We start from the raw sequence: 26,045 nt of genomic DNA, 5'->3' as shown, positions 1-26,045 counted from the left end.
ATGCATCTCCAATAAGTTCGGTGAGATTGTAAGGGTCTAAAAACAAAAGGTACATCTACACTGCAAAAAACACCCCCAGCAGAGAGTCTCAGAGCCCAGGTCAGGCTGTGGACTTGTGCTACAGGGCTAAAAATAACAGTGCAGACATTCCTGCTTCGGCTGGAGTCCAGGCTCTGAAACCCAGCGACAGGCGTGGATCTCAGAGCCTAGGCTCCAGCCCAAGGCAGAATGTCTACACTTCTATATTTATCTCGGTAACACAATCCCAAGTAAGTTGACCTGGGTTCAGAGACTTGCTGCTGTGGGGTTCTTTTTCAGTGTATACATACCCTAAGAGAACTTGACCCATTATCTCAAATGTGTATATGAGACATGGTTATTCTGCGGTACCATGGGTTTAATCAATTTTCCAGTGGATAAATCGTTAGGTCCAAATGATGCTGCCAGTTACTTGCATGTAAATCCCATTGAAGTAGGTGGTAACCAGTCATACAGGGGTATATGTAAAACAGAATTTGGCCTGCAATATTAATGTGTGAAAACTCCTTGCTATGTGTTTTCAAATGATATAGGCTCAGAATATTAAGCACCTATGCACGTCTTTCAATGCTGATCTTAATAGCAACTGTACACATGTATGCTTCACTGAAAAGACTGTGTAACTTGCCTTAAGATGCTTTGGATGACAGCTACTATAGGTGCACCATGTGAATGTAGTATGTGGCCGGTTGAAGTTTGAGAACTTCAGCTGAAATTCACTTATTGGTTGATTTTTTTTCACAGAAATGTGGTGTTTTATATTCTGTATTTATGCTGTGATTTATAATGAATATTAGAATCTCATAAACTTTGAAAGTCTCCTGTTTGATATTTTATTATAAATAGCTGACAATTTTAATATTATTTTCAATGTTTTTCTGACTTGGGGAAGAAAGCAATGTTGTAATTTAAATGTTGTAGTACTCACTGACAGCTAAACTGATTACAGAGAGAAGGAGAGAAAAGGAATTGTGAAAATCCTGTTTTAGCATTTCTTTCTAAGGATAGAACTTGAATTTTCAGATATGTCACCCAGCTATATAGCTGACTTATACAGGCTTGTTGTGGATTTATACAGATGTATTCTTGCAAACACATTGTGCATTTTCAAATGCTTATTGATTACACAAAGGAATGGGATTATGGATCTCCAAAAAGGACATGGGCCATGCAAACAAAGATAGAAATGGACAAAGGACAAGCCAAATGCATTATCTGCTTTCAACAAACTGATTGGGCTATTTGGATGCATAAGTAGATGTTGATTCATGGTTTCTTCTGTTGTATACATTCAGCACAAACAAGGCATGCCACTTTTAGAAAGAGAAAAAGCCATGTGCATAACTTTAAGTACATAAGCAGTCTCATCAGCTTCAGAAGGACTAAACAATTAGTTATGTACAAATGCTTAAGTACTTTTACTGGTTTAAGTCCTTAAGGTGGTCCAGCTCCAAGTTAAGTAGAATTTGGTTCATATAGCACACCTTTTCTTTCTCTCTTTCATTTCTTTTTGTTAATTATTATTATCCTCTGACTAATTTATTTTCAGATATATTAATTTTCATTGTAAAGTACAATATTTTGTCTAGACAAGACCTTAGGGAAATAGAGATAAAAGTAAAGCTAGGTAGTGAAGAATGTCAAGATTCTCTGATTGTAGACGGTTGAGTTGAAAGAGGTAAAGAAAGGGAAGTGATTATTGTAAAAAAAAACCTGTGAAACCTGGGATGTGGTTCCAGTTAGGAGACATCAGCCCCCCGTTCCCACACACAGAACAGTCCAACTCTGCTGGTGGTGAGTAGGCTCCATCTTTCTAAAAGATGCAGTGTTCATTCTCCCTGCATTCCCCGGAGAAGCTATGTGCTTCACGAGTTCCTTCCAGGCAGTGCAGCTCTGCTTCACCCCCACTGTAGGCCTGAAAGCCACAATCTACCCCAACCGCTTTTAGGAAATATGGTTTTCTCTGGGTGAAGAGCCTGCCAAATTGAATGGTGTTGGCTGTTAGTTCAAAGGCATTTAAGACTGCATTAGGTGCTGTTTTGGAGACTTACATGTTAAGGAAGTTAGGGCCCAATCCTACAAACCTTTACTCATCCAAGTATCTACACTGGCATCCATTGAAGCCAGTGGGACTGTTTGTCTGGGTAAGGTGTTGCAGGATTGGGCCATTATTCCTACTACAAGGTACGGTAATGAAATAACATATGTTAGTGAACTAACAGTTCTTTCTATTAGTTCAGGATTTCACATACAATGTAAAATGCCAACTGCACTATTTTCATTATCTGGTACTTTGCTGTATGTAGAAAAAAACCCCATAACATTCACTTTGTTTTCTGTGGGCCAGATCCTCAGAAATCAGCATTTCTCCACTGCCTCTATATCTTAGGACAAGATGCACCAAGTGACAGGTAAATTACGTGAGAGACAAGGTTGGTGAGGTAATATCTTTTATTGGACCATCTTCTGTTGGTGAGAAAGACAAGCTTTCGAGCTACACAGAACATTTCTTCAGGTCTGGGGAAGGTACTCCGAGTGTCACAGCTAAATGCAAGGTGGAACAGATTTAGCATAAGTAGCTAGCACATATTTTAAGGGACCATTCAAGGTAGAGTGACCTGTTAACACCTCTGCAATCATAGGACAAAAAGAGGGAGTTAGTGGGTTACGGATGGTTGTAATAAGCCATAAATCCAGTGTTCAGTCCATGACTTTTAGTGTCTAGCAGAGTTATGAATTTAAGCTCCCAGGAATCGACATGGCTACAATTGCACTGCATACAACAGGTAAATTATGTAGCAGATAAGACTACTTCTGCATTCAACACTTAGCTACAATGAGGACAGGAGCAAGTAACTATGCCTTACACCATATCTGCTAACAGAGAAGAGAACATAAGTACGATAAAGGGTCACTGAATCAGGGTTAAAAGAAAAGAAGTACTTGTGGCACCTTAAAAAGAAAAGGCGTACTTGTGGCACTTTAGAGACTAACCAATTTATTTGAGCATAAGCTTTCGTGAGCTACAGCTCACTTCATCGGATGCATGCAGGGGAAAATACAGTGGGAGGATTTTATGTACACAGAGAACATGAAACAATGGGTGTTACCATACACATTGTAACGAGAGTGATCAGGTAAGGTGAGCTATTACCAGCAGGAGAGGAAAAAACCAAACCAAACAAACAAAAAACCTTTTGTAATGATAATCGAAGTGAAAAGGTGGGCCATTTCCAGCAGTTGACCAGAACATGTGAGGAACAGTGGGGGGTGGGTGGCGGAGGGGAGGGGAATAAACATGGGGAAATAGTTTTACTTTGTGTAATGACACATCCACTCCCAGTCTTTATTCAAGCCTAATGTAATGGTGTCCAGTTTGCAAATTAATTCCAATTCAGGGGTCTCTCATTGGAGTCTGTTTCTGAAGTTTTTTTATTGAAGAATTGTGACTTTTAGGTCTGTAAACGAGTGACCAGAGAGACTGAAGTGTTCTCCGACTGGTTTTTGAATGTTATCATTCTTGACGTCTGATTTGTGTCCATTTATTCTTTTACATAGAGACTGTCCGGTTTGGCCAGTGTACATGGCAGAGGGGCATTGCTGGCACATGATGGCATATATCACATTGGTAGATGCGCAGGTGAACGAGCCTCTGATAGTGTTGCTGATGTGATTAGGCCCTATGATGGTGTCCCTTGAATAGATATGTGGACACAGTTGGCAAGGGGCTTTGTTGCAAGGATAGGTTCCTGGGTTCGTGTTTTTGTTGTGTGGTGTGTGGTTGCTGGTGAGTATTTGCTTCAGGTTGGGGGGCTGTCTGTAAGCAAGGACTGGCCTGTCTCCTAAGATCTGTGAGAGTGATGGGTCATCCTTCAGGATAGGTTGTAGATACTTGATGATGCGCTGGAGAGGTTTCAGTTTGGGGGCTGAAGGTGATGGCTAGTGGCGTTCTGTTATTTCCTTTGTTGGGCCTGTCCTGTAGTAGGTAACTTCTGGGTATAATCAGGGTTATGATTTCTCATTTTAATTTTCCTTTATTTTATATTTCTTGGAACTTTAAGTTCCTTGAGATAGGGACTGTGTCTGCCTATATATTTGTGCAGGCTCTACTAAACCCTCCTGTTTGAAGGCTGTAGGAGCTACTGCAATACAAATAATATAATAATAAATAATAATAAATGATCAATTTACCTGTCATAAATACAAAGTATACTTTCAACAACATAGAGAGGAAGCTATTTGAACCAGAGTCAGTACCAGGCACTAAACTGTATTTGTATACAGCTTCAAACAGTAGAACAGTATCTCCTCCTCTTGTTTCACTAAACTTCTAAGGGTTTGTTCAGGCTTCATCTATACCCACTCGATCCCATTATGAACTTTCTGGCTGCAGAACCAAATATCAGTGCAAGAGGCCAATTTTAAAAATCGCAATAGGTAGAACTGAAGAATCATAGAATCATAGAATATCAGGGTTGGAAGGGACCCCAGAAGGTCATCTAGTCCAACCCCCTGCTCGAAGCAGGACCAATTCCCAGTTAAATCATCCCAGCCAGGGCTTTGTCAAGCCTGACCTTAAAAACCGCTAAGGAAGGAGATTCTACCACCTCCCTAGGTAACGCATTCCAGTGTTTCACCACCCTCTTAGTGAAAAAGTTTTTCCTAATATCCAATCTAAACCTCCCCCACTGCAACTTGAGACCATTACTCCTCGTTCTGTCATCTGCTACCATTGAGAACAGTCTAGAGCCATCCTCTTTGGAACCCCCTTTCAGGTAGTTGAAAGCAGCTATCAAATCCCCCCTCATTCTTCTCTTCTGCAGGCTAAACAATCCCAGCTCCCTCAGCCTCTCCTCATAACTCATGTGTTCCAGTCCCCTAATCATTTTTGTTGCCCTTCGCTGGACTCTCTCCAATTTATCCACATCCTTCTTGTAGTGTGGGGCCCAAAACTGGACACAGTACTTTAGATGAAGCCTCACCAATGTCGAATAGAGGGGAACGATCACGTCCCTCGATCTGCTCGCTATGCCCCTACTTATACATCCCAAAATGCCATTGGCCTTCTTGGCAACAAGGGCACACTGCTGACTCATATCCAGCTTCTCGTCCACTGTCACCCCTAGGTCCTTTTCCGCAGAACTGCTGCCTAGCCATTCGGTCCCTAGTCTGTAGCTGTGCATTGGGTTCTTCTGTCCTAAGTGCAGGACCCTGCACTTATCCTTATTGAACCTCATCAGATTTCTTTTGGCCCAATCCTCCAATTTGTCTAGGTCCTTCTGTATCCTATCCCTCCTCTCCAGCGTATCTACCACTCCTCCAGTTTAGTATCATCCGCAAATTTGCTGAGAGTGCAATCCACACCATCCTCCAGATCATTTATGAAGATATTGAACAAAACCGGCCCCAGGACCGACCCTTGGGGTACTCCACTTGATACCGGCTGCCAACTAGACATGGAGCCATTGATCACTACCCGTTGAGCCCGACAATCTAGCCAGCTTTCTACCCACCTTATAGTGCATTCATCCAGCCCATACTTCCTTAACTTAAGAAGGGGACATGTTGGGGATAGAGTATGTCAGGCATCATCTAATCCACACACTGGACCTGTAAGATGGCTGTACAGTAGCTCTGAAACCCCAAGATGAAACTGTCTTTGTTTATCAGAGCAGTGTACATCACCTCTGTGCAAAAACCTCCCACAGCTAGATGTGCATTTGCCTGTCTTGTTGCTTGCAGCTCCAAGATGTGGCATATGCTTGGGGCTTGCGGCCATGAAGTATGTTTTTATTTTTCCTATACATAGAAATTAGCCCTGAGTTTTCTCAAATGCAGGGGCTCAGGCTTTGTGTTGTATTTGTTACTCAAGACTTTCTAAAATATAAGTTTAAGTCTATTGATTATTCAGATTCTTGCACTGCTCTAGATAATTATTAACTAGCTATTCTTGAAAATGAAAGTTTGTCTCACTTCTTTTTCTAAATGTGCTTTTATTGAAATGAGTACACAAAGAGTATCATATTCATAAGACAAAGTCCTCTGCACCACATAAGCTTCTCACAGGAAATGAGTGGGGTGTGGGGGGGTGTCTGCTGATTGGGTAGTCCCACTGCCCTATGAAAAGGTCTCTGCATCGGTCTTGCATAAACCACATTGAGCATGGATTTTGTGTGCATGGATAATTGGCCTAGAGGGGCCACTGGTGCTATGCCAACCCTTAGATTGGGGTAGGAGCTATGTCAGTAAGAGAGAGAGAGAGCAGCTCCACTCCCCCAATTGCTCTGTATGCCACCTGCCTGGTGCCTGAATACTCAGGTTTTCTGCGGGTAATGAAAGGGTTAGTTTAGGTTATGCCATTTTATCTGGTCAAAGATTACATTTTTTAAAAATTCTTTTTATTATTTCTCATTCTATGTAAGAGTTCTCCCCTGGAGGCACATTGAAACTTCTGAAATCCATTTAAGTACCATCGTGCACTCTGATTTCCATTGCTTATCTACATCGTGTGACAACACATCTCTTTTGTCACGTCAGGTCTCAGCATTTCTCCCTGTGGTGTTGAGGAGACCTGGGGTAAAACAGGCTGACACTGGAGGTTTAATATTTCACATGGTTTATTTACAATATTTACAGAGTTGGCCCCAAAGCATCTTTAAACAAAAACAAAAAAATTACATTTCCTAACACCAGCTGGAGTACTGCCTCTTTTTATGTCACTACCAGTTGCCAGCCACCCTCTCTGGGTCCAGCTACGTTGAGAACCAAGGCCCCCACCCCAAACAAAAGATTTCCGCTTATAGAGGAAAACAGCTCTTCACTACAAGAAACCTTTTCCCTTCACTGCATGCAACCCTTCTGCAGCGTGTTTGTCATCCATCCTCTCTTATCCCTCTCAATGGAAGAGATTTTTAAAGGTCACAGGCTGCCCTTCATTAAACTCAGGTGTCGATAATTAACTTGAGGATAACCTCTTTCAGTTCATAGGAAAAAGTGCTTTAATCATTTTAAGACTACTATACCTACCTTCAACCACCCTTCCAGAACTGCCAGGTCTGACTTTGTCACAATATATAAAAATGTTACCAGATCGCTTTCACTATTAATGCTTCGTATATCTATTATTTTTGTCTTATTTTTCAATTTATCTGGTGACCTTATTTCTTGATTCTTTTTCTGAGCTTGCACCATACAGATGTTTGCCATACATATGTCATGAAAATGACAGTTTCAAATTCATGAGAAACGCTTCTACAGAAACTATATTTTTGAAGCGTGTTTTAGTGCTTTTATCTCTTTCTGTTCATGATTCTTCAGTAACATTTTTTTTTTTTTTTTACAGTTTTTAGCTTAGGCCTCTGTGCTTTCTTTCTCCCTAAGACTTATTTTAAGTGGATTACTTACTAATTTAACTGCATCAGCCAAAATTATATTATACATTACTTTGGACCTGTGCTTCTTAGGTATAAATGCTGACCTCAGATCTCCCAAATGCAGCATTGTATTTCCTACTGCAATTAAAAAACTTAAATACAGTATTACCTGCTTTATACAAATGTTCTCCCAACACACCTGGCATACCTCTGTTTCCCTTCACGTACTTGAGTGGTGTATACACACTTCTGTCAATTTATAACATCTGTTGATGAAAGAATGTATGTTTTAGAAGCCAGGAACTCCATAATCACTTTGCTTGAAGGTTTTTCAGCACTAAGTGTAACATGACCATACTAGTTTCAACACCCAATCCATTTTTCCTTCTTATTTGCTTAACCTCCTTAAAGTATCTTTTTAAAAATTTGTGGAACCAATCTTGCAACTCCTAGTAATAATAATCTCTACATGAATAGTAGTAATAGGCAGAAAAAAGTTGTCTGAGACTGAATATTGGTATTAAGGATATCTTCCATGGCTTGCAGTGTTGTAGTCATGTTGGTACCTGGATATTAGGGAGACAAGGTGGGTGAGGTAATATCTTTTATTGGACCAACTTCCGTTTGTGAAAGAAAAGCTTTCAAGCTTACTAAGTTGGTCCAATACCCACCTTGTCTCTCTAGTATAAAGGATAGTCAAAGCAAGTAGTATAAAATAAGAACTAACTTACCCAGAATTTGGAACCTTCACCCAGAACTTTGAACCAGCCTTGCTGAAGATACAAAGAAATCAGCCAATGTGTTTCTTACCCACCCCCCCTGCCATTATTTTTAATTTTCATGCTGCTTGGAGGTTCTGTCTGGGACCAGAAGCAGAATAGCCAAAATACTGGAAGAAAGGCTGCGCTATTTCCATGACCAAATGGCACCAGAAAGTATTACAAATCCCATCAGAGAGCCTGCTTTTATGAGATTTGCAGCACAATTTTGCAGACTCTGCAGAGATTCAGAGAGTATGGATGATGTTTGGATACGTACTCAAACCATCTCTTTCATGTGTCTCCATTCATTGTGCAGTATCACTCATGAGAATGGAGCAAACATGTTGACCAGTGATGGAATGGGAGAAAGTACAATGCTTAGGGTTTATATGGGTAGACACATAAGACACAATCAAAAATACATCTGGTTGGTCAAATATCAAGTATCTCTGAGTGTCTCTTGTACAATAAAACAAATAGCATATTGACACAAATAAACCTTTTTCATCATTATTAATATGTTGGGTGATAGAGAAGGTAGTGATAAAGGATTTTTAACTCAAATTTCTTAGGGAAGTAAATCACTTTGAGTCCCATTGATGTATCCTACTTCAAAATAAAAAAAAACCTATTGTTTTTTTTAAGTCTGCTTTGAGGAGGTTTGGATTTTTTGCATAGGCAATTATTTTTTCTTTTAATCATCAAAGGATAAGTGAGAGAATAATCAAATCAGGCCATATATTTCACCAGGAAAAGCCTAGTTATAGAACACTGAAAAATGTTGAAGTACACTGTTGCATAACATATGTAACCAGTTTTCCAATACTGGTCTTACAACTAGAAGGGAATGCCTTTTAAACTAAGATTTATCGGCATTGGAGCTGGCTAGCAGCTGCTGGTTAAACTTCATTTTCAGATTCATAGTAATCTCTTATTAGAAAGCAGAATCCCTCAAAAATCTTGTTGCCAAGAGAGACTGGGCTTTTGGACATGGGAATGCTTTAGTAATACCAAAGACTCCAGTGTGAAAAACACAAAGGGACTCCAGTTTAAGAGACTGATTGATTAAAAGCCAGAGAGGCGGCTTGTAGCCTTTGGTACCTAAATGGGGGCACTGATTTTTATGTTGAATGATACCAGACAGTAACTTCTTGTTGTTCTCTGGCCTGAACTTTTACGTTTTGCTTAATGTCATAACTCTGGAAAATTGCATCAGACAGTCTGAAACAAAAAAGTTCTGTATTTTACATGTACATTGCATGTGCACAACAATTTCAACCCTATAAAATTAGATTGTCTGCAAAGTGTTCATCCTGTGCCACAAAGCTTGCAAGCTATCTGGCCTTTGACCTGGTGGGCTCTCACTTCATTGCAAGCCTGAACAGGCACATTAGATTATGCAATGTCAAAAATCACTCCACTGAACTGGCAGAAGATTCAAACTTTTCCAAGAAAACCCCCTTAAATGTACACCTGGCACATTTCAAGCACTGTCCCTTCATGCTGTAGGTGATTGTGTGCCTCAGACTTGTGAGCAAAAATAGTAGCATCTATAGCCACATCAGAGTTGGTTGTGCAGCCAAACTCCACATTTCTCAGTGGAGTGTAATCCTCCCCTGAAGTTTTGTCTGTATTCCTTTCTAATAAGAAATATGTAAAGGGTGCAGCTCCTTCTATTTAGCCCCATATTACACTGTACACTGATACTCCATTCCATTGTGGCTAGCTGCAGAACATGAACATCTGAATTCACCCACTCCTATCACCTTGGTCTTCTTTTCTAACTAAATGATCACCCAAGCTCTATACTGATGCACTCACAATGTGATCATGCAATAGGCAGCTACATACTCTATACAGGCCTTCTGGTTCACATGGACCACAACTTCTTCTTAAGAGAATGACCAGTATCATAACTTAAACTTTTTCTTAAAATCCAGCATAGTGAAGGGACACAAGTATGTGTGCCCTGATCCTCTGGGATTCAGCTCCCTAATCCCCAAATCTTCTAACTGCCCCTTTCCATGATGGTAGAATTTGTCTGCTTTGAGGGGTCATCATCTATCTATGCTTGATATTAAGGCTCCATTCCCACATTTGATCTCCTACTCCATCTGTTTCCCCTCCTCCCCCCACTCTCTGTTCTGTGTATGGTTTTGGGGATGTGGAAGTAGATAAAGGGAATTTGGATTCAGGCCTCTGAAATGAGCAGGAGTCAGGCTAACTCTAGCTTTAATAATGCGAGATTTGTAGAAGCGGGGATAGTGCAAAGCGAGTGGAAAAGAACTGTGAAAGAGGCTGTTGTGACCTTGTATTAAGAATAGAATGTAGACTATAAGAGAAATTGGTGAGAAAAATAAGAGATCATGAAGGAATATGTATAAACAATATGCAGCTGTTATTATTGTCTGTAATAAAGGTATAAATGCTTGCTCGAATTGTTTATCTTTAGAGATACCTGCCTAGGTGGGGGAAACCCTGAGTCCTAGTGCACTCTCTCCCTTTGTGCAATTGCTTGAGATAATAAAGTGCATCTGTCTTGCTGCACCCAACCTGAGAGGGAGAACTGTGTTTTTCTCCAACAGGGATATGGTAGCGACTAACCAATGCAGTAGTGTAGTTGAGGGTAAACAGAATTTACCCACTTCTTACTGGGAGAATATGGAGTTTAGTTTAGGGGTTTACCCATGTCTTTTTTTACTACTACATCACTGAACCAATGCACCAAAGATGCAAGGAAATCCTGTTATAGGAATGTCTGCAATTAGTCTGACTATTCTCCCCATCATGGTAGGTAATAAAACATTCCTGTAACCTGTAAATATATAGTCTGTAAATATATATCCGCCAAAATGATGCTGCAGTGGTCAGGTGTATACCACTCTTTGTGTAAATACCAGCATAGCTAGGCTATAAGTAGGTAATAAAATACCAATGAATGAGACAACTGAGCATGAGTAAGGATGGTTGTATCTGGACCATACTGAATAGCATGCCCACCTAAGTCCTAATAATACTGTGCCTATTTCCCTGGTGATCAATTTTCTAGATCAGACAAGCCAGGTAGGTTTAGCATCCTTGCCAGAGCCTCCTTAGAAGCACTTTTGAGTACTACAGGTTTATAGGTATCACTACCTGGGGAATTCCAGTTGGTGTCAAATCCTAGTTATCTGGTTATTCTCCACAGAGTGAACAATTATGATTGGAGGATACCCATCTATCCATCAGGTAATGAGATGGGAACAGCTGCTTCCAGAGTATCCTCTGAATGATGTGTCATAGTGACCCCAAAATCCAGTTGTAAACTCATCTTTCCAATGACTGCTTATTTCAGGGGCCAGTGAATGAAACTGTTACTGAAATGCGGATCCATATGTTCCAATGAACTCTTAAAGTTGAACAAACAAAATTACATTCATATAACCATGGAAAAAAACTCAGGCAAAACCACTCTGCCACATCAGTCAAATTCCTGCTGAGGTCACACAAATATAACATCTCAATACACATCAGGTGACAGCTGGATCACTGTTGGCTTCTGAGTGTCCTTTGCACCAGGACCCAAGGGAAATTATACCTGGCTAAGTATACTCTAGCTCATAACATATTTAAAAATATAAAAACAAAAACTACCTCTGGCCCGATGAAACATACAAAGACAAAGTTGCTATAAAGCTTCTGATGCACCCTTCATCATTACATCCTCTGCCCCATCCCTCTCTTTCATTTCCCTTCTTATTATGTATGGACTCATTTTAGATGTTAAGATATTTAGGCATGGGCTGTGTCTTCCTCTTTGTTTAATGAGGTGCCTATCACAATTTTGGGTGCTGGAAAAGTTATGAATGATAATAACAATATTCAAATAGTACTAATTACTTTGAAAGAGTAGTATTATCTGAAGCTGACCCTTATTATGTTTCCACTGATGCTGAATAGTACTTTATTCCACTGAAATCAATGGGACTACTTATGGAGCAAGGAGCTACCCTATGCAAGGGTATCAGAATCTGGTCTAATATTAGAGAATGTGAATTTCATGGAATTAATTAACATTAATTAACTTTAACATGCTTTACCACACTACTGAGCCACATACAATTTGCACCCTCTCTCTTTTCTATATGTTACTTCTTTAAGCCTTTGGAGGGCAGGGACCATGGGTAAAATTTTCAAAAGTGTTTGAGTGACTGAGGATAGAGTTTAAGTCCCATGTTCAAGAACCCAAGTGCTTTTGAAAATTATATCCCATGTCTTTATTTTTTACTTGCAACAGTATCTAGTAAATGTTTAGTGTTACAGAAAGATTAGAGATGGGTGAAACTTTTTAAGTGAATAGTTTACTTACCAAAAAATGCTGTTTCAGGACAACTGAAATGGTTCATGAATTCACTTTGATTTGGGAAATAGTTTTGGCTTAGAGAACAGAAAAAATACCATATGCCTAAACAGACTGATCACAGAGAACTGTCAGCAGTCATTCCAGAAAGTTTTTTTTTTTTAAAAAAAAGTTTCCCCCCAACAAAAAAGTCAAATATTGTTTAGCAGCAAACAAATAAATTACAGTACTGGTTTTTGGATCTGAAACATAAGAAGTTTATTGCTTCATTATTTTCACAGATTAATTTTGTGTGGTGTGTGTGAGCTGCACTGAAATCTAAGATTCTGTGGTCGTACTGTATGTGTATCACAGCTACCATGCCAGTATGCCTCATGCTTGAGAAAGAAATGACAGGATGGCAAAGTAAGATAACTGAATGAAACATGTATTTTCTTGACCCAAACATTTTATCAGTTTACTCCTCAGGGTTGCATTTTTTACTCTGTTACTGCAATCTGTTATCTTAACAGTCTGAGGACATACCTGAGGGGGAAACAAGTCTTTGTGAGTGCTCATTGTGATGTATGTTTCTTTTGGTTTGAGATGACTTTTAAGTTCTGAAACTCTTCCTAGGTAGTAAGTTCAAACTGGTTAGTTGGAACTAAAAGCAGAAATTTAGGAGTGGACTGGGTGACAGTTGTAATTGTTGTCCACCTGTGCTTATTTTGAAATCTTTGCTGTTACTATTTTGTTTTTGTTTGTTTCTTCTTACCCAATTAAAGTTATTTAGTTTATGGTTGCATGGCTGCTAATTGGGTATATGGAGGTGTAACAGTTATTCAGATTTTTTACTTTAATTATGATGATTTGGGGGGGATTGCATGAATTTAGAATCATTTAATTTAATTATGATAATCTTTGAGGAAATGGGGGGAACAGCATGAATTTAGAAATGCAAAATACAGAGCAGCATTTAGCTGCAACTGCATATTTATTCAAGTGAAAATCCTACAGTTTCAAGCTACAGTACAGTAATCAAGTCTTAATGAGGTATAATAGTGAAATTTAAATAAGTGTCTCTTATTACATTAAGCAGCATGGTCAATCAGCAAACAAATTTCTCCTTTTTAACCATAAACAGGAAATGTCAATGCTCTGAATAACATTTTCCATTCAGACGGTTAGGACATTGTTCCCCACAGTGATGACAGAATTTGTGTTCAGTAACCTTGCTAGATAGTTTAAATTACCCTCAGAAGCAGTTAAACCCAGACTCAACAACAGTTTATAAAATAAATAAACAAACAACACTGTTATTTCAATTCAGGATTATGTTCTTCATTTGAAACTGTCACTGAATACACTCTGCATGCACTAAGAAGGAATCATTCAAGTTTAAATGTCTGGAGTTGTCGTATGGAAAGTTTCCCATCCTCCAAGGGAAATTTACCTAATCTCATCATTTGGCTCTTTCTCCTGCAGGCTGGGCCTTTTCCTATTTAAGCGATCTTTGAATTAAATTGTTGTAAGAAGCAATTTATTTCAGTAACAACAAAATGTAATTGATATTTTCCCCACATCCAGGGTATGGCTAATGTAAGAAAATATTTAATCTGAAAAAATATCAAGATACATAGCGGTGCTCAGTGTCATATATAAATAGGTCTGAGTGGAACTATAACAGTGACTTTGTTATGCCTAGCACTATTGACTCCAAAAATCACACACTTTTTAAAGATGCCTATATATTTGGTACCTCATAAATTCTGGAACTCTTTCTGGAAGGCAGAGTTCAGAACTGATTAGTTAGAAATAAGGACTGAATTTAACGTGGACTGCATGACAGTGTCACCAAAACATATGCACATGCTTAACTTTGCACACAGTGATTAATCCATTGAACTACTCACAGTGTGTAAAATTAACATGTGTTTTAAGTCTATGCAGAATTCAGACCTATGTAAAAATTCAGTATTGAAGCATGTTTTTCAGCATACCACATGGGACATGGACAGATGCCCTGGCTATTCTGTGAGTTTAATTTCACAGCTTCTGACAAATGCTCTCCACAGGGTGGAGGTGTTTGCAGGGCTACAATGGGGACAGGCGTGTGGTCCCCAAAATCCTTGAATTCCTAGGAACTGCCATGAAAATAGATTTCAGGGGTGAAATCCTGGCCCTATTGAAATCAATGATAAAACTCCCATTGACTTCAGTAGAGTCAGGATTCCACCTCAGCTCTGCAGATCCAGCTACATAGGGCTTCTGCTCATTTGACCTGCTCTGGCTTGCATGGTGCTTTACATATGTGTATAAGAAGGGGAGCTGATCAGAAAATGAGGAAGGGGGTGTTGTGTAGAAAAATTAGACCAAAACAACAAAATACATTTAATCAAAATTTTCAGCAGAAAATGTCAACTTTTTGTCAAAAAACCCCTAAAACATTTCAGTTTTAATTTTCTGAAGACAAATCTAGAACTTTCAAGGGAAGCAGATACTTTCCATCAAAATTATTATTTACTTAAAACCCAATTTTTGGTTGAAAAAAGTTTCAACAAAAATATCTTCAATCAACTCTAATGAGAAAACATGGACCTTACCTTGAGGAGCTTATTATCTAAGTTGGACAGGCAGATCAACAGATAATGAAAAAAATGTTGTTGATATATGAGAAGGTAAAAGTAAACAAGAAAGTAATACTAGATGTCAAAAGCAAGAGGTGAGCAAAACATCTGTACGTCTCTCATTGAAACTGGTGAAAATTAGCCAGAGCTCATTTTCAAAAAGCATTCATGGGTTTGGTGAACCTGATTAGATAAAATAACTATCCTAAACCATCCTGAACACCAACAGTAAGTACACAAAAATCTCATGTCACTTTTTCTAATCCAATTTTTCAGACCATAGAATAGTATTCTGGACACTGAGCTGAACACTATGGGCAGCTGATGGTACCACATTCAAATGACTGTATCTATCCACTGCAGAGCTTTTGTGCAAGGCCATCGCCTTGCTAAGTGCCATTTACCATGGAGAGTACATCCTCCTATAGTGCCTTGCTAGCAGTGGTTCTGGGTATTACATGGTGTCACGGTTCCTCCCCCACTCTGAACTCTAGGGTACAGATGTGGGGACCTGCATGAAAAACCTCCTAAGCTTATCTTTACCAGCTTAGGTCAAAACTTCCCCAAGGTACAAAATATTACCCCCGTTATCCTTGGAATGGCCGCTACCACCACCAAACTAATACTGGTTACTGGGGAAGAGCTGTTTGGACGCGTCCTTCCCCCCAAAATACTTCCCAAAACCTTGCACCCCACTTCCTGGACAAGGTTTGGTAAAAAGCCTCACCACTTTGTCTAGGTGACTACAGACCCAGACCCTTGGATCTTAAGAACAATGAACAATCCTCCCAACACTTGCACCCCCCCTTTCCTGGGAAATGTTGGATAAAAAGCCTCACCAATTTGCATAGGTGACCACAAACCCAAACCCTTGGATCTGAGAACAATGAAAAAGCATTCAGTGTTTTACAAGACGACTTTTAATAAAAAATAGAAGTAAATAGAAATAAAGAAATCCCCCCTGTAAAATCAGGATGGTAGATATCTTACAGGGTAATTAGATTCAAAAACATAGAGAACCCCTCTAGGCAAAACCTTAAGTTACAAAAAAGATACACAGACAGAAATAGTTATTCTATTCAGCACAATTCTTTTCTCAGCCATTTAAAGAAATCATAATCTAACACATACCTAGCTAGATTACTTACTAAAAGTTCTAAGACTCCATTCCTGTTCTGTCCCTGGCCAAGACGACTACAGACAGACACAGACCCTTTGTTTCTCTCCCTCCTCCCAGCTTTTGAAAGTATCTTGTCTCCTCATTGGTCATTTTGGTCAGGTGCCAGCGAGGTTACCTTTAGCTTCTTAACCCTTTACAGGTGAGAGGAGCTTTCCCCTGGCCAGGAAGGATTTCAAAGGGGTTTACCCTTCCCTTTATATTTATGACAGGTTTAATGAGATGTGGGTGATTTATGCAGCTATGTACTCCATGGAGTAATGGGTCTCTTGTCAATCTTGATGCTGTAGAGGGACTGTTACTCCAGGGAAGTACCTGAATTCATTTTTCTATGTTGAAGCATCGCTGTACACACTTTCACAATGGTGCATGGTGCATGGTTCATAAGACACAGGACACACCTATTCTGTGCAAGTGTGGCAGGGTGCTGGTTGAGAAGTCCTTCATCAGCTCCTGCCACTTCAGCCCCAATCAAGGGGAATGGATTGGGGCTGGGTGAATAGCCCTGTGCTTCCCTGGTAACTGGCTGCATCTGCCAGTCTTATTAGCCCAGAGCTATAAAGGCTGTGAGGAAGCCAAAGAAAGAGGGGAAGGTAAAGAGAAAGGTCAGGTATAGAAGGAGTTGGGAGCCCATGAGTCCGTTGCTGGCCAAGCCTGTTGTAGGCAAAGTAGCTGTGACACCTGTATATAGTTGTGAACTGGTGGTGGGAAACCTTTAGAGAATAAAGAGCATAGGTGTTGCACCAGACTGAAGTGTCCTTGACTCATTGAGGAGGGAGGAACAGGGGCTGAATACCCGGGGGTGCAGCGTGGACTCCATTACAGCAAAAAGAAAAGCCCCTTTTTGAAGCCTGCATTGTCAAGATCACTTGCTTTAGTGCAGGGAGTGTGGAGGTGCTTCTGCATCTGGCTAACGAATGTGGAGTCCCATGCAAGTCTGGTGCTTTAGGAACACTACTGTGCCCGTGAGGGCGGGGCGGGGGTGTGTGTGGAGAGATACCAGCGAAAGGAGGACACTCAGGCCTAAGAATAGTAAACTACGCTTTATTGAAGGAAGGAAGGAAGAACTTACATTCCAATCTGTGCAGGGAGCCCTTAGGATGCGCAGCAGGGCTGCAGGGGACTCTGGCCGTTCGGGACAGCTGACTAGGAAGGACAGCTGACCAGGGAGTCCTCTGTGGCGCTATATTCTCCGCACTTATCTCGGGGTTACATGGGGTCAACAGCTGGTTATATTCTTACATGTATGATTTATGCTTGTTATACAAACTAACTTGTTTACAAGCAAACATATGCTGAGCTATGCTAAGATATATCTTTTGGCAGGGTCTGTTGGACAAAGTTTGTTGAAACTGCCTGCATCCTCCGCTTACATCCAGTCAGGTACTCAGTCCACCACTTAGCTCCTCGCCAATTGGGCCAGAAGTGACTACAGAAATATGCAATAATGACAACATTTTATCTCAAGAATTTAAAACATCAAAATTAAATGGAAACCAGCTTTTGAATCTGAAGAAATGAATAGACTAGCTTTAGTTTTTGTTGATGTTGTTTTCATGTTCGTGTGAAGACACCACTGGAACAAAAACAAAAACTGATTGACATTTCTTTACACAACAAAGAAATCCAAAACTTGTTTTGCTAAATTTGGTTGACCAGATTTGCTAGTGAGACATTTCTGAGGTGGAGGATGGGATAAAGTTTTCTGGCTTGGATCATTTGGAGAAACAGCCATTAATAACAAGCTACAGCTGTAACTTCAAGGAAGCAAAGCAAACAAAAAGAGACAGAAAATAGTTATAAACAAGGGTAAGCTTTCTTGTGAGATTTCTTCCTAGTAGGAGTCCTGACATCTTGGCACATTAGATCAATTTGAAAATTCATCCTGTTTAATGTTAATCCCATCAGTACCTTGAAGCTGGTTTGCAACAGAGTTGAATCCAAAACCCCTGTTAATAATGCTATGTTAAAAAAAATCAGGATATAGAAAGAAAAACAGTATGGTTGTGTTTGTAATATGTGAGTGGATAATTATGCAAAAAAGAACAAGAATTTATCTGAATAATTATCGGGCCCTGATGAGTAGAAAATCAAAAGGCCAGATTCTGGTCTCAGTTATTCCTTTGTAAACATAGAGTAACTCCATTCATTTTAATTAAGTGACTGTGGATTTGCACAGGTGTGATTGAGGTCAGAATCTGGCCCCAAATTCTAGTTTCATATTACACTGACAGTTCTTTGGAGTTAGTCTTGTGGCCATTGCTAAGAGGATACATTATGATGAAAGATGCTATAAAGAGGTGTAATGGCTCCCTAGTTAAAGAAGTTTGCTACTAGAGGAGGTTTCTAAGGGGTTTGAAGTGAATTATTAATAAACTCTAATAAGAATATAACAGTAGGGATCTATTATCGATCACCTGACCAGGACAGTGATAGTGATGATGAAATGCTAACTATCAAAATAAAAAACTCAATAATAGTAGGGGATTTCAATTATCCCCATATTGCCTGCCTTTCCTGTCACCTCAAGATGAAATGCAGAGACAAAATTTCTCGATGCTTTAAATGACTGCTTCTTGGAGCAGCTGGTACAGGAACCCATAAGGGGAGAGGCGACTCTCAATCTAGTCCTGAGTGGAGCGCAGGATCTGGTCCAAGAGGTAACTATAACAGGACCGCTTGGAAATAGTGACCATAATATAACAACATTTAACATTTCTGTGGTGGGAAGAACACCTCAACAGCCCAACACTGCGGCATTTAATTTCAGAAAGGGGAACTATGCAAAAATGAGGAGGTTAGTTAAACAGAAATTAAAAGGTACAGTGACTAGAGTGAAATCCCTGCAAGCTGCATGGACACTCTTCAAAGACACCATAATAGAGGCTCAACTTAAATGTATACCCCCAAATTAAAAAACACAGTAAAAGAACTAAAAAAGAGCCACCATGGCTTAACAACCATGTAAAAGAAGAAGTGAGAGGTAAAAAGGCATCTTTTAAAAAGTGGAAGTCAGATCCTAGTGAGGCAAATAGAAAGGAGCATAAACACTGCCAAATTAAATGTAATAAAAGCCAAAAAGGAGTTTGAAGAACAGCTAGCCAAAAACTCAAAAGGTGATAACAAAATGTTTTTTAAGTACATCAGAAGCAGGAAGCCTGCTAAACAACCAGTGGGGCCCCTGGACAATTGAGATACAAAAGGAGCACTTAAAGATGATAAAGTCATCGCAGAGAAACTAAATGAATTCTTTGCTTCAGTCTTCACAGCTGAGGATGTTAGGGAGATTCCCAAACCCGAGACGTCTTTTGTAGGTGACAGATCTGAGGAATTGTCACAGATTGAAGTGTCACGAGAAGAGGTTTTGGAATTAATTGACAAACTTAACAGTAACAAGTCACCGGGACCAGATGGCATTCACCCAAGAGTTCTGAAAGAACTCAAATGTGAAATTGCGGAACTATTAACTATGGTTTGTAACCTGTCCTTTAAATCAGATACTGTACCCAGTGACTGGAAGATAGCTAATGTAATGCCAATATTTAAGAAGGGCTCTAGAGGTGATCCTGGCAATTACGTAAGTCTAACGTCAGTACTGGGCAAATTAGTTGAAACAATAGTAAAGAATAAAATTGTCAGATACATAGAAGAACATAAATTGTTGCTCAAAATTCAACATGGTTTCTATAAAGGGAGATCATGTCTTACTAATCTATTAGAGTTCTTTGATGGGGTCAGCACACGTGGACAAGGGGGATCCAGTGGACATAGTGTACTTAGATTTCCAGAAAGCCTTTGACAAAGTCCCTCACCAAAGGCTCTTACATAAATTAAGTTGTCATGGGATAAGAGGGAAGATCCTTTCATGGATTGAGAACTGGTTAAAAGACAGGGAACAAAGGGTAGGAATAAATGGTAAATTTTCAGAATGGAGAGGGGTAACTAGTGGTGTTCCCCAAGTGTCAGTCCAAGGACCAATCCTATTCAACTTATTAATAAATGATCTGGAGAAAGGGGTAAACAGTGAAGTGGTGAAGTTTGCAGATGATACTAAACTGCTCAAGATAGTTAAGACCAAAGCAGACTGTGAAGAACTTCAAAAAGATCTCACAAAACTAAATGATTGGGCAACAAAATGGCAAATGAAATTTAATGTGGATAAATGTAAAGTAATGCACACTGGAAAAAATAACCTCAACTATACATACATGATGGGGGCTATACATACATAATGGGGGCTGATTTAGCTACAGCTAATCAGGAGAAAGATCTTGGAGTCATCGTGGATAGTTCTCTGAAGACGTCCACGCAGTGTGCAGCGGCAGTCAAACAAGCAAATGGGATGTTAGGAATCATTAAAAAAGGGATAGAGAATAAAACAGAGAATATCTTATTGCCCTTGTATAAATCTATGGTATGCCCACATCTTGAACATTGCGTACAGATGTGGTCCCCTCATTTCACAAAAGATATGCTGGCAGTAGAAAAGGTTCAGAAAAGGGCAACTAAAATGATTAGGGGTTTGGAACAGGTCCCATATGAGAAGAGATTAAAGAGGCTAGGATTTTTCAGCTTGGAAAAGAGGAGACTAAGGGGGGATATTGTAGAGGTATATTATAAAATCGTGAGTGGTATGGAGAAAGTGAATAAGGAAAAGTTATTTACTTGTTCCCATAATATAAGAACTAGGGGCCACCAAATGAAATGAATGGGTAGCAGGTTTAAAACAAATAAAAGGAAGTTCTTCTTCACTCAGTGCACAGTCAACCTGTGGAACACCTTGCCTGAGGAGGTTGTGAAGGCTAGGACTATAACAGGGTTTAAAAGAGAACTGGATAAGTTCATGGAGGTTAAATCCATTAATGGCTAGTAGCCAGGATGGGTAAGGAATGGTGTCCCTAGCCTCTGTTTGTCAGAGGGTGGAGATGGATGGCAGGAGAGGGATCACTTCATCATGACCTGTTAGGTTCACTCCCTCTGGGGCACCTGGCATTGGCCACTGTCGGTAGACAAGATACTGGGCTGGATGGACTTTTGTTCTGACCCAGGATGGCCATTCTTATGTTCTTATGTTCTTATTAAATCCTGTAACAAAGATGGGCTTTTACAAAGTTCAGATGTGTGGCTATGTGAACAATTTAAAAAAACTTCATTTACCCAATCAAGGCAGGTCATGCAGGTCAAACATCATAACCCAACTATTTAGAGTAAATAGAATGCCCTGGGCATTCACTTGAAAGACTTTAATCTTCAAGACTTGATCATCCCACAGAAAAGCTCCCAAGAAAGATATAAGCCTTTTTTTTCCCGCAGTATAAACAAAATTTGCTACAAACCATTATCAAGAAATTTTAGTGAAATGTTGAAAATGTGAGATTCAAAAAAGATACCTTGTGGCATGTAAAGAGCTCATCACTAAAGCATTTTTTGAAGCTTAATAAATGTAATTATACTGATACGTACTGTGTAATTTTCTGAAGATGTATTGATTTACAGTAGTAGCTGGCATAAATCCATCCAGAGCCTTAAACTTCCCATGGTTTATTGTAGAAAAAAATCAGAACAATTGAAAAACCACTGCAATATCAAATAATATTTGTAATGGGTGGTAAAAGGAAGCACTTAATTGTGTATATATACTTACTATTTTATACAAAGTTAACCATTTTTTAAAAATCTCCTTCTTTCATTTGTGTGTGTGTGTGTGGGTGTCCATCCGTTCATCCGGTGGCGGGGGAGATTACATATCCCTCTAAAGAAAGGAATTCCTTCCATTTCAGGTAGTGGGATATAAAACATGTACATGGGTATTAGTGTGGTCGTTCAGAAAAACTTTGTGCCCAAACATGCATGCTACAGGGGGGAGAAGGGGAGAAAGGAAGTGAGCATGAATGAGTGGCAGCAATAAGGAAGTGGCAGTTAATTTTTTTTAATTCTTGTGAAAAGTAGGCGTGATTAAGGACTTTTTAAAATACTTTATACACTCCTAAGGGTTTTAGGCATTTTGATTTGGGGTAAATGTGAGACTCTCATTCCCCAAGCCTCTGGTGGTAGGGTATGTGAAGCAGAAAATTCCTCTGCCTTGGGGGAGAGAACTGACTGACATGCTCTGATAGTACAATATCTCCTGCGGGCCTATTCGTGACGCAGTTTACAGATCAATTCTGACAGCTGCTTCTCACTTGCATTTCAGCAACTGCTAAAATACCACAGATAAACAACTAAAGAATAGGCAAAGTGGGGATGGAAACATTGTAGGTAACTATAAATGAATTCCCCCTCTATCTCGTCTTTCTCTTTCAATAATAATGACTAATGGATGGCCAAATCTTGCTACAAGAATCGGGTAAGAATCAGCAAGGAAAGGTGAAGGAACCAAATAGCCAAGTCGAGTTGTGCCTAAAATGTTACAAATAAATGCCCAGAGTCTCATTTATGCTACAGCCCCTTCACATGGCTCTGGCAGTGCATATGTACCAGGAAGTGGGGCCTAAATGCAATTTTAAGGCTCATTTACAGTCTGAGAGCACAGTAAAAGGACTTTTGTGTAAATGAAAATCAGATCTAAAATTAATTAGTGACATAGGTCTGCAAAGATTGTTTAGTCATCACAGAATATGACTTGACTTTTCATAAGTTTTCCCAGGACTTTACTCCTCTACCCAAATTTACTATGACAAATTAAAACCCCTTTTTCCTAAATTATTCCAAAATTTGGGTTTCTCCTTTCTCATATTCACCATAATGAATTAGTAGCCTTCGACACTCATGAGCATAACACTTTTGCTGGAGTAATTGTTTTGTTTCTGTGACCGGTGTTTTGTAAAGGTAGAACTGAACCTAAGTAGCTTAGTTTCAGGTTCTTTGGCTTTTGGATTAAAAGGCATAGAACCAAATTTTAACTTTACACTTTAAAAAGTTCAAACAATTGGGAAATCAGAATTTATAAATTAATTGGTCCAAAGTTTCAAGTGTGTGTGCCTAAAATTAGGCATTATAGTCCATTTTTAGTCATCTAAATAAACATGGCCCCATTTTCAAAGGTGCTGAGCACCAAAGTTAACACTGATGTTCATGGGAGCTGCAAGTACTCAGCAGGCCATTCTTATTTAGTGCCTAATTACGGTTTCAGCTGCCTAACTTTATGTACCTACTATAGCAAAGCACTTAAGCACATGCTTAAACTTCAAACACATGGGACTGTTTACATGCTTACATGCTTTGCTGGATTTGGGGCCCAAATTTGAAAATTTTGGTCATCAGTGTTTATGTCCTATTTCTCCATAACTGACTTTAAATGACATCCACCTCATGCTCATCCTTATTTTTTTATTTATCTAAATTGTAATGAGAAAAGCATATAATTATCATTGCACTGACACTTTTAATAATGTACAGTATATTCATAATTCTGTCTGAGGAGTATAAAACCTCTCACAAAATGCACTGCAGAGACACAACTGAAGGATTTTTAAATGGTTTGTTTTTTAAAGATTTTTTTAAAAAAGCTCAAAGCTGAACCAAAAATATCTATTTGAAATAATGTTATTGTTTAGATAACAAGATGTCAGTGACAGGATGTGGATTTCTAACTTTAGTGATGTCCTATTGCTTTGAAGAGAAATAGTTTTTGAAGTAGTGAGTGTAAGCACAGCAGGTGCTGGGTCCTGCAGCAGCAGGTGGACGTATCACATGTTTGGACAAGTACCTTTATTTTCGTGGCATATACAGAGAAAACATTTCCCATAAGCTTTTCACTGAATCCATTCATAATTTATATAGAGATTCTGAATGCTGGAGGCACCTACTCCTCTGTAACTTCTGAGCCACAGTGGTGTGGGCAGTTTTGGGTTTTTGCACTTCTTGACAGATATGCAGGTACTCTGCATGGAGCTGGGGCCGGGAAACATCAGGTTGAGGTAGAATTCTCATAATATAATCATTTAGTCCTGGAAAGATAATGGGGTGAAAATCTCATCACTGTGGGAAAACTGCTTGCATTACCGTCACTCCTTTTCCAATAAATACATTTTGTATTTGTACAGTGGTTTGGGGAAGTGGCAAAGTGGAGAGAAAAGGGGAAAATAATGCAGAAGATGCTTCCACCCCAGGAAGACTTTAAGGCTTGCCGTCAATAGTAAACTCTCATACACTACCTGAAGATCCGGTGTAAATCAGTATAGTGCCATTGACTTCAATAGAACTGTGCTAATTTACATCAACAGGGGACTTGGCTTTGGTATATGCAGACTCTGTGTGGCCTGGTTTGTATGCATTCATTTCAATAGTTTGAATAAGGGCCAGTGACATACATTTCTGGAGACTGGCTCCAAATATTTTAACAAGACGCTCTGACAAAAAATGTTCTCAGCCAGTTATGAGCCAGCTGTAACAGGGAGGCATATGTTTGCAAGGTGAAATTGCAGGACTTGGGAATGTGTTCACTTGTTTTCCCATTTAAAAAAAAAAGTATTCTCATAACTATTAAAAGGAGACAACACTACTAGGCAAACAAACATATTAAGCACTACATGCCAGAAGTGATTATATTTTTGCCCCTGAAATATATATACAGTATATTGATAGCATGGCACAGGGCTTCTCTTGTGTAATTTGAAAAAGGCTTGGACGGAGTGGGGTGTATACCTTGAAAGGGTAGTGTGGGGGAGGTTCTCTCCCTTTTAATATTTCTGGATAGCCTGACTTTTAGTGGAATCTGGTCTATTCAAAAAGCAAAAAAATTTGCTCTTCAGAAACGTTCATGTTTTCCGCAGGGATGTCATCTCTGAGAGAGATGATTTAATAGCACCCAGATAGAGGAAGAACTCCATTAGACAGCAGTGAAATCACTCTAGCCTTCTCTTAAGTTCAGTGGCAGAATTTTAACCAAGGGCTCCCAGGCACTCCTGAGAACCCTCCAGCACATCACTGTAGCAAACATACTGCAGCATCTATTCTGTGATGGGTGACTTCATGTAAAACATTGTGGGTAACAAATACCATGGTAACTGGAAAGTGTTTGGTTACACGCTGAAAGATGTTGGGTTTATTTCATGGTAATCAGCTTCCAAGACTCTCACTCTAGAAGTATGCAAATTATGGAAGATTCTGTATCAAAACTGACCAGTCATGGGTCTAGTGTTCCATGGATACTGTTGAGCGATCATGTTCTTTATCCTACCAGCAGTGCCTCTTGGAGTTGCACAGCACTGAAGTAGCTCTTCAAACACTATAACCAGGCTATATTTTATGACAAAGCCTTCTCCATTAAAATAAGAATCCACCATATTTTTGGATGCAGTCTACATATCTATATTAGTTGTTTCCTGTTACTGAAAATGATTCCATCCAAAATGTCATCTTTTTGTGTGTGTGTGTTAACAGGTCGAACCATTGATACAGAAGGACCATGGGAATCTGGTGCACCATATCCTACTTTATCAGTGTAGCAGCAGTTTGAATGACAGTGTGTTGGACTACGGCCATGAATGCTACCACCCCAACATGCCAGATTCTTTTCTCACTTGTGAGACAGTCATTTTTGCCTGGGCCATTGGAGGAGAGGTAGGATGAATGGCTCCTGGGATGATTTATCAATAAAGCTTTAAAGGAATGTGCATCACAGTGAAGGTTTTTCCATGCTGCCAATTAGTAAATTGGATTTCATATTACAGAATTTTGGTCACTAGGACTTTTACCATATTTGCAAATTGTGTGAGATTGTGTTCTGCCATTACACACCTGCATAGT

At 39.5% G+C, this 26,045-nt stretch overlaps 1 protein-coding gene across 2 annotated transcripts in view; it reads left to right on the top strand.

The window, feature by feature from the left end:
- Nucleotides 1-26,045, top strand: part of MOXD1 (monooxygenase DBH like 1) — an 85,681-nt gene that overhangs the window by 21,916 nt on the left and 37,720 nt on the right. For both annotated transcript variants that reach the window (XM_084624375.1, XM_084624376.1), the window contains exon 5: nt 25,680-25,859. In XM_084624375.1, the coding sequence (XP_084480501.1) occupies nt 25,680-25,859 (180 nt within the window). The remainder of the gene's footprint in view (nt 1-25,679; nt 25,860-26,045) is intronic.

This window comes from Lepidochelys olivacea, assembly GCF_965140295.1.
Source record: "Lepidochelys olivacea isolate rLepOli2 genome assembly, chromosome: 3".
Classification (NCBI taxonomy): domain Eukaryota; kingdom Metazoa; phylum Chordata; order Testudines; family Cheloniidae; genus Lepidochelys; species Lepidochelys olivacea.
The sequence above is the reverse complement of the archived record's forward strand: the minus strand, read 5'-3'. Positions and strand labels throughout refer to the sequence as shown.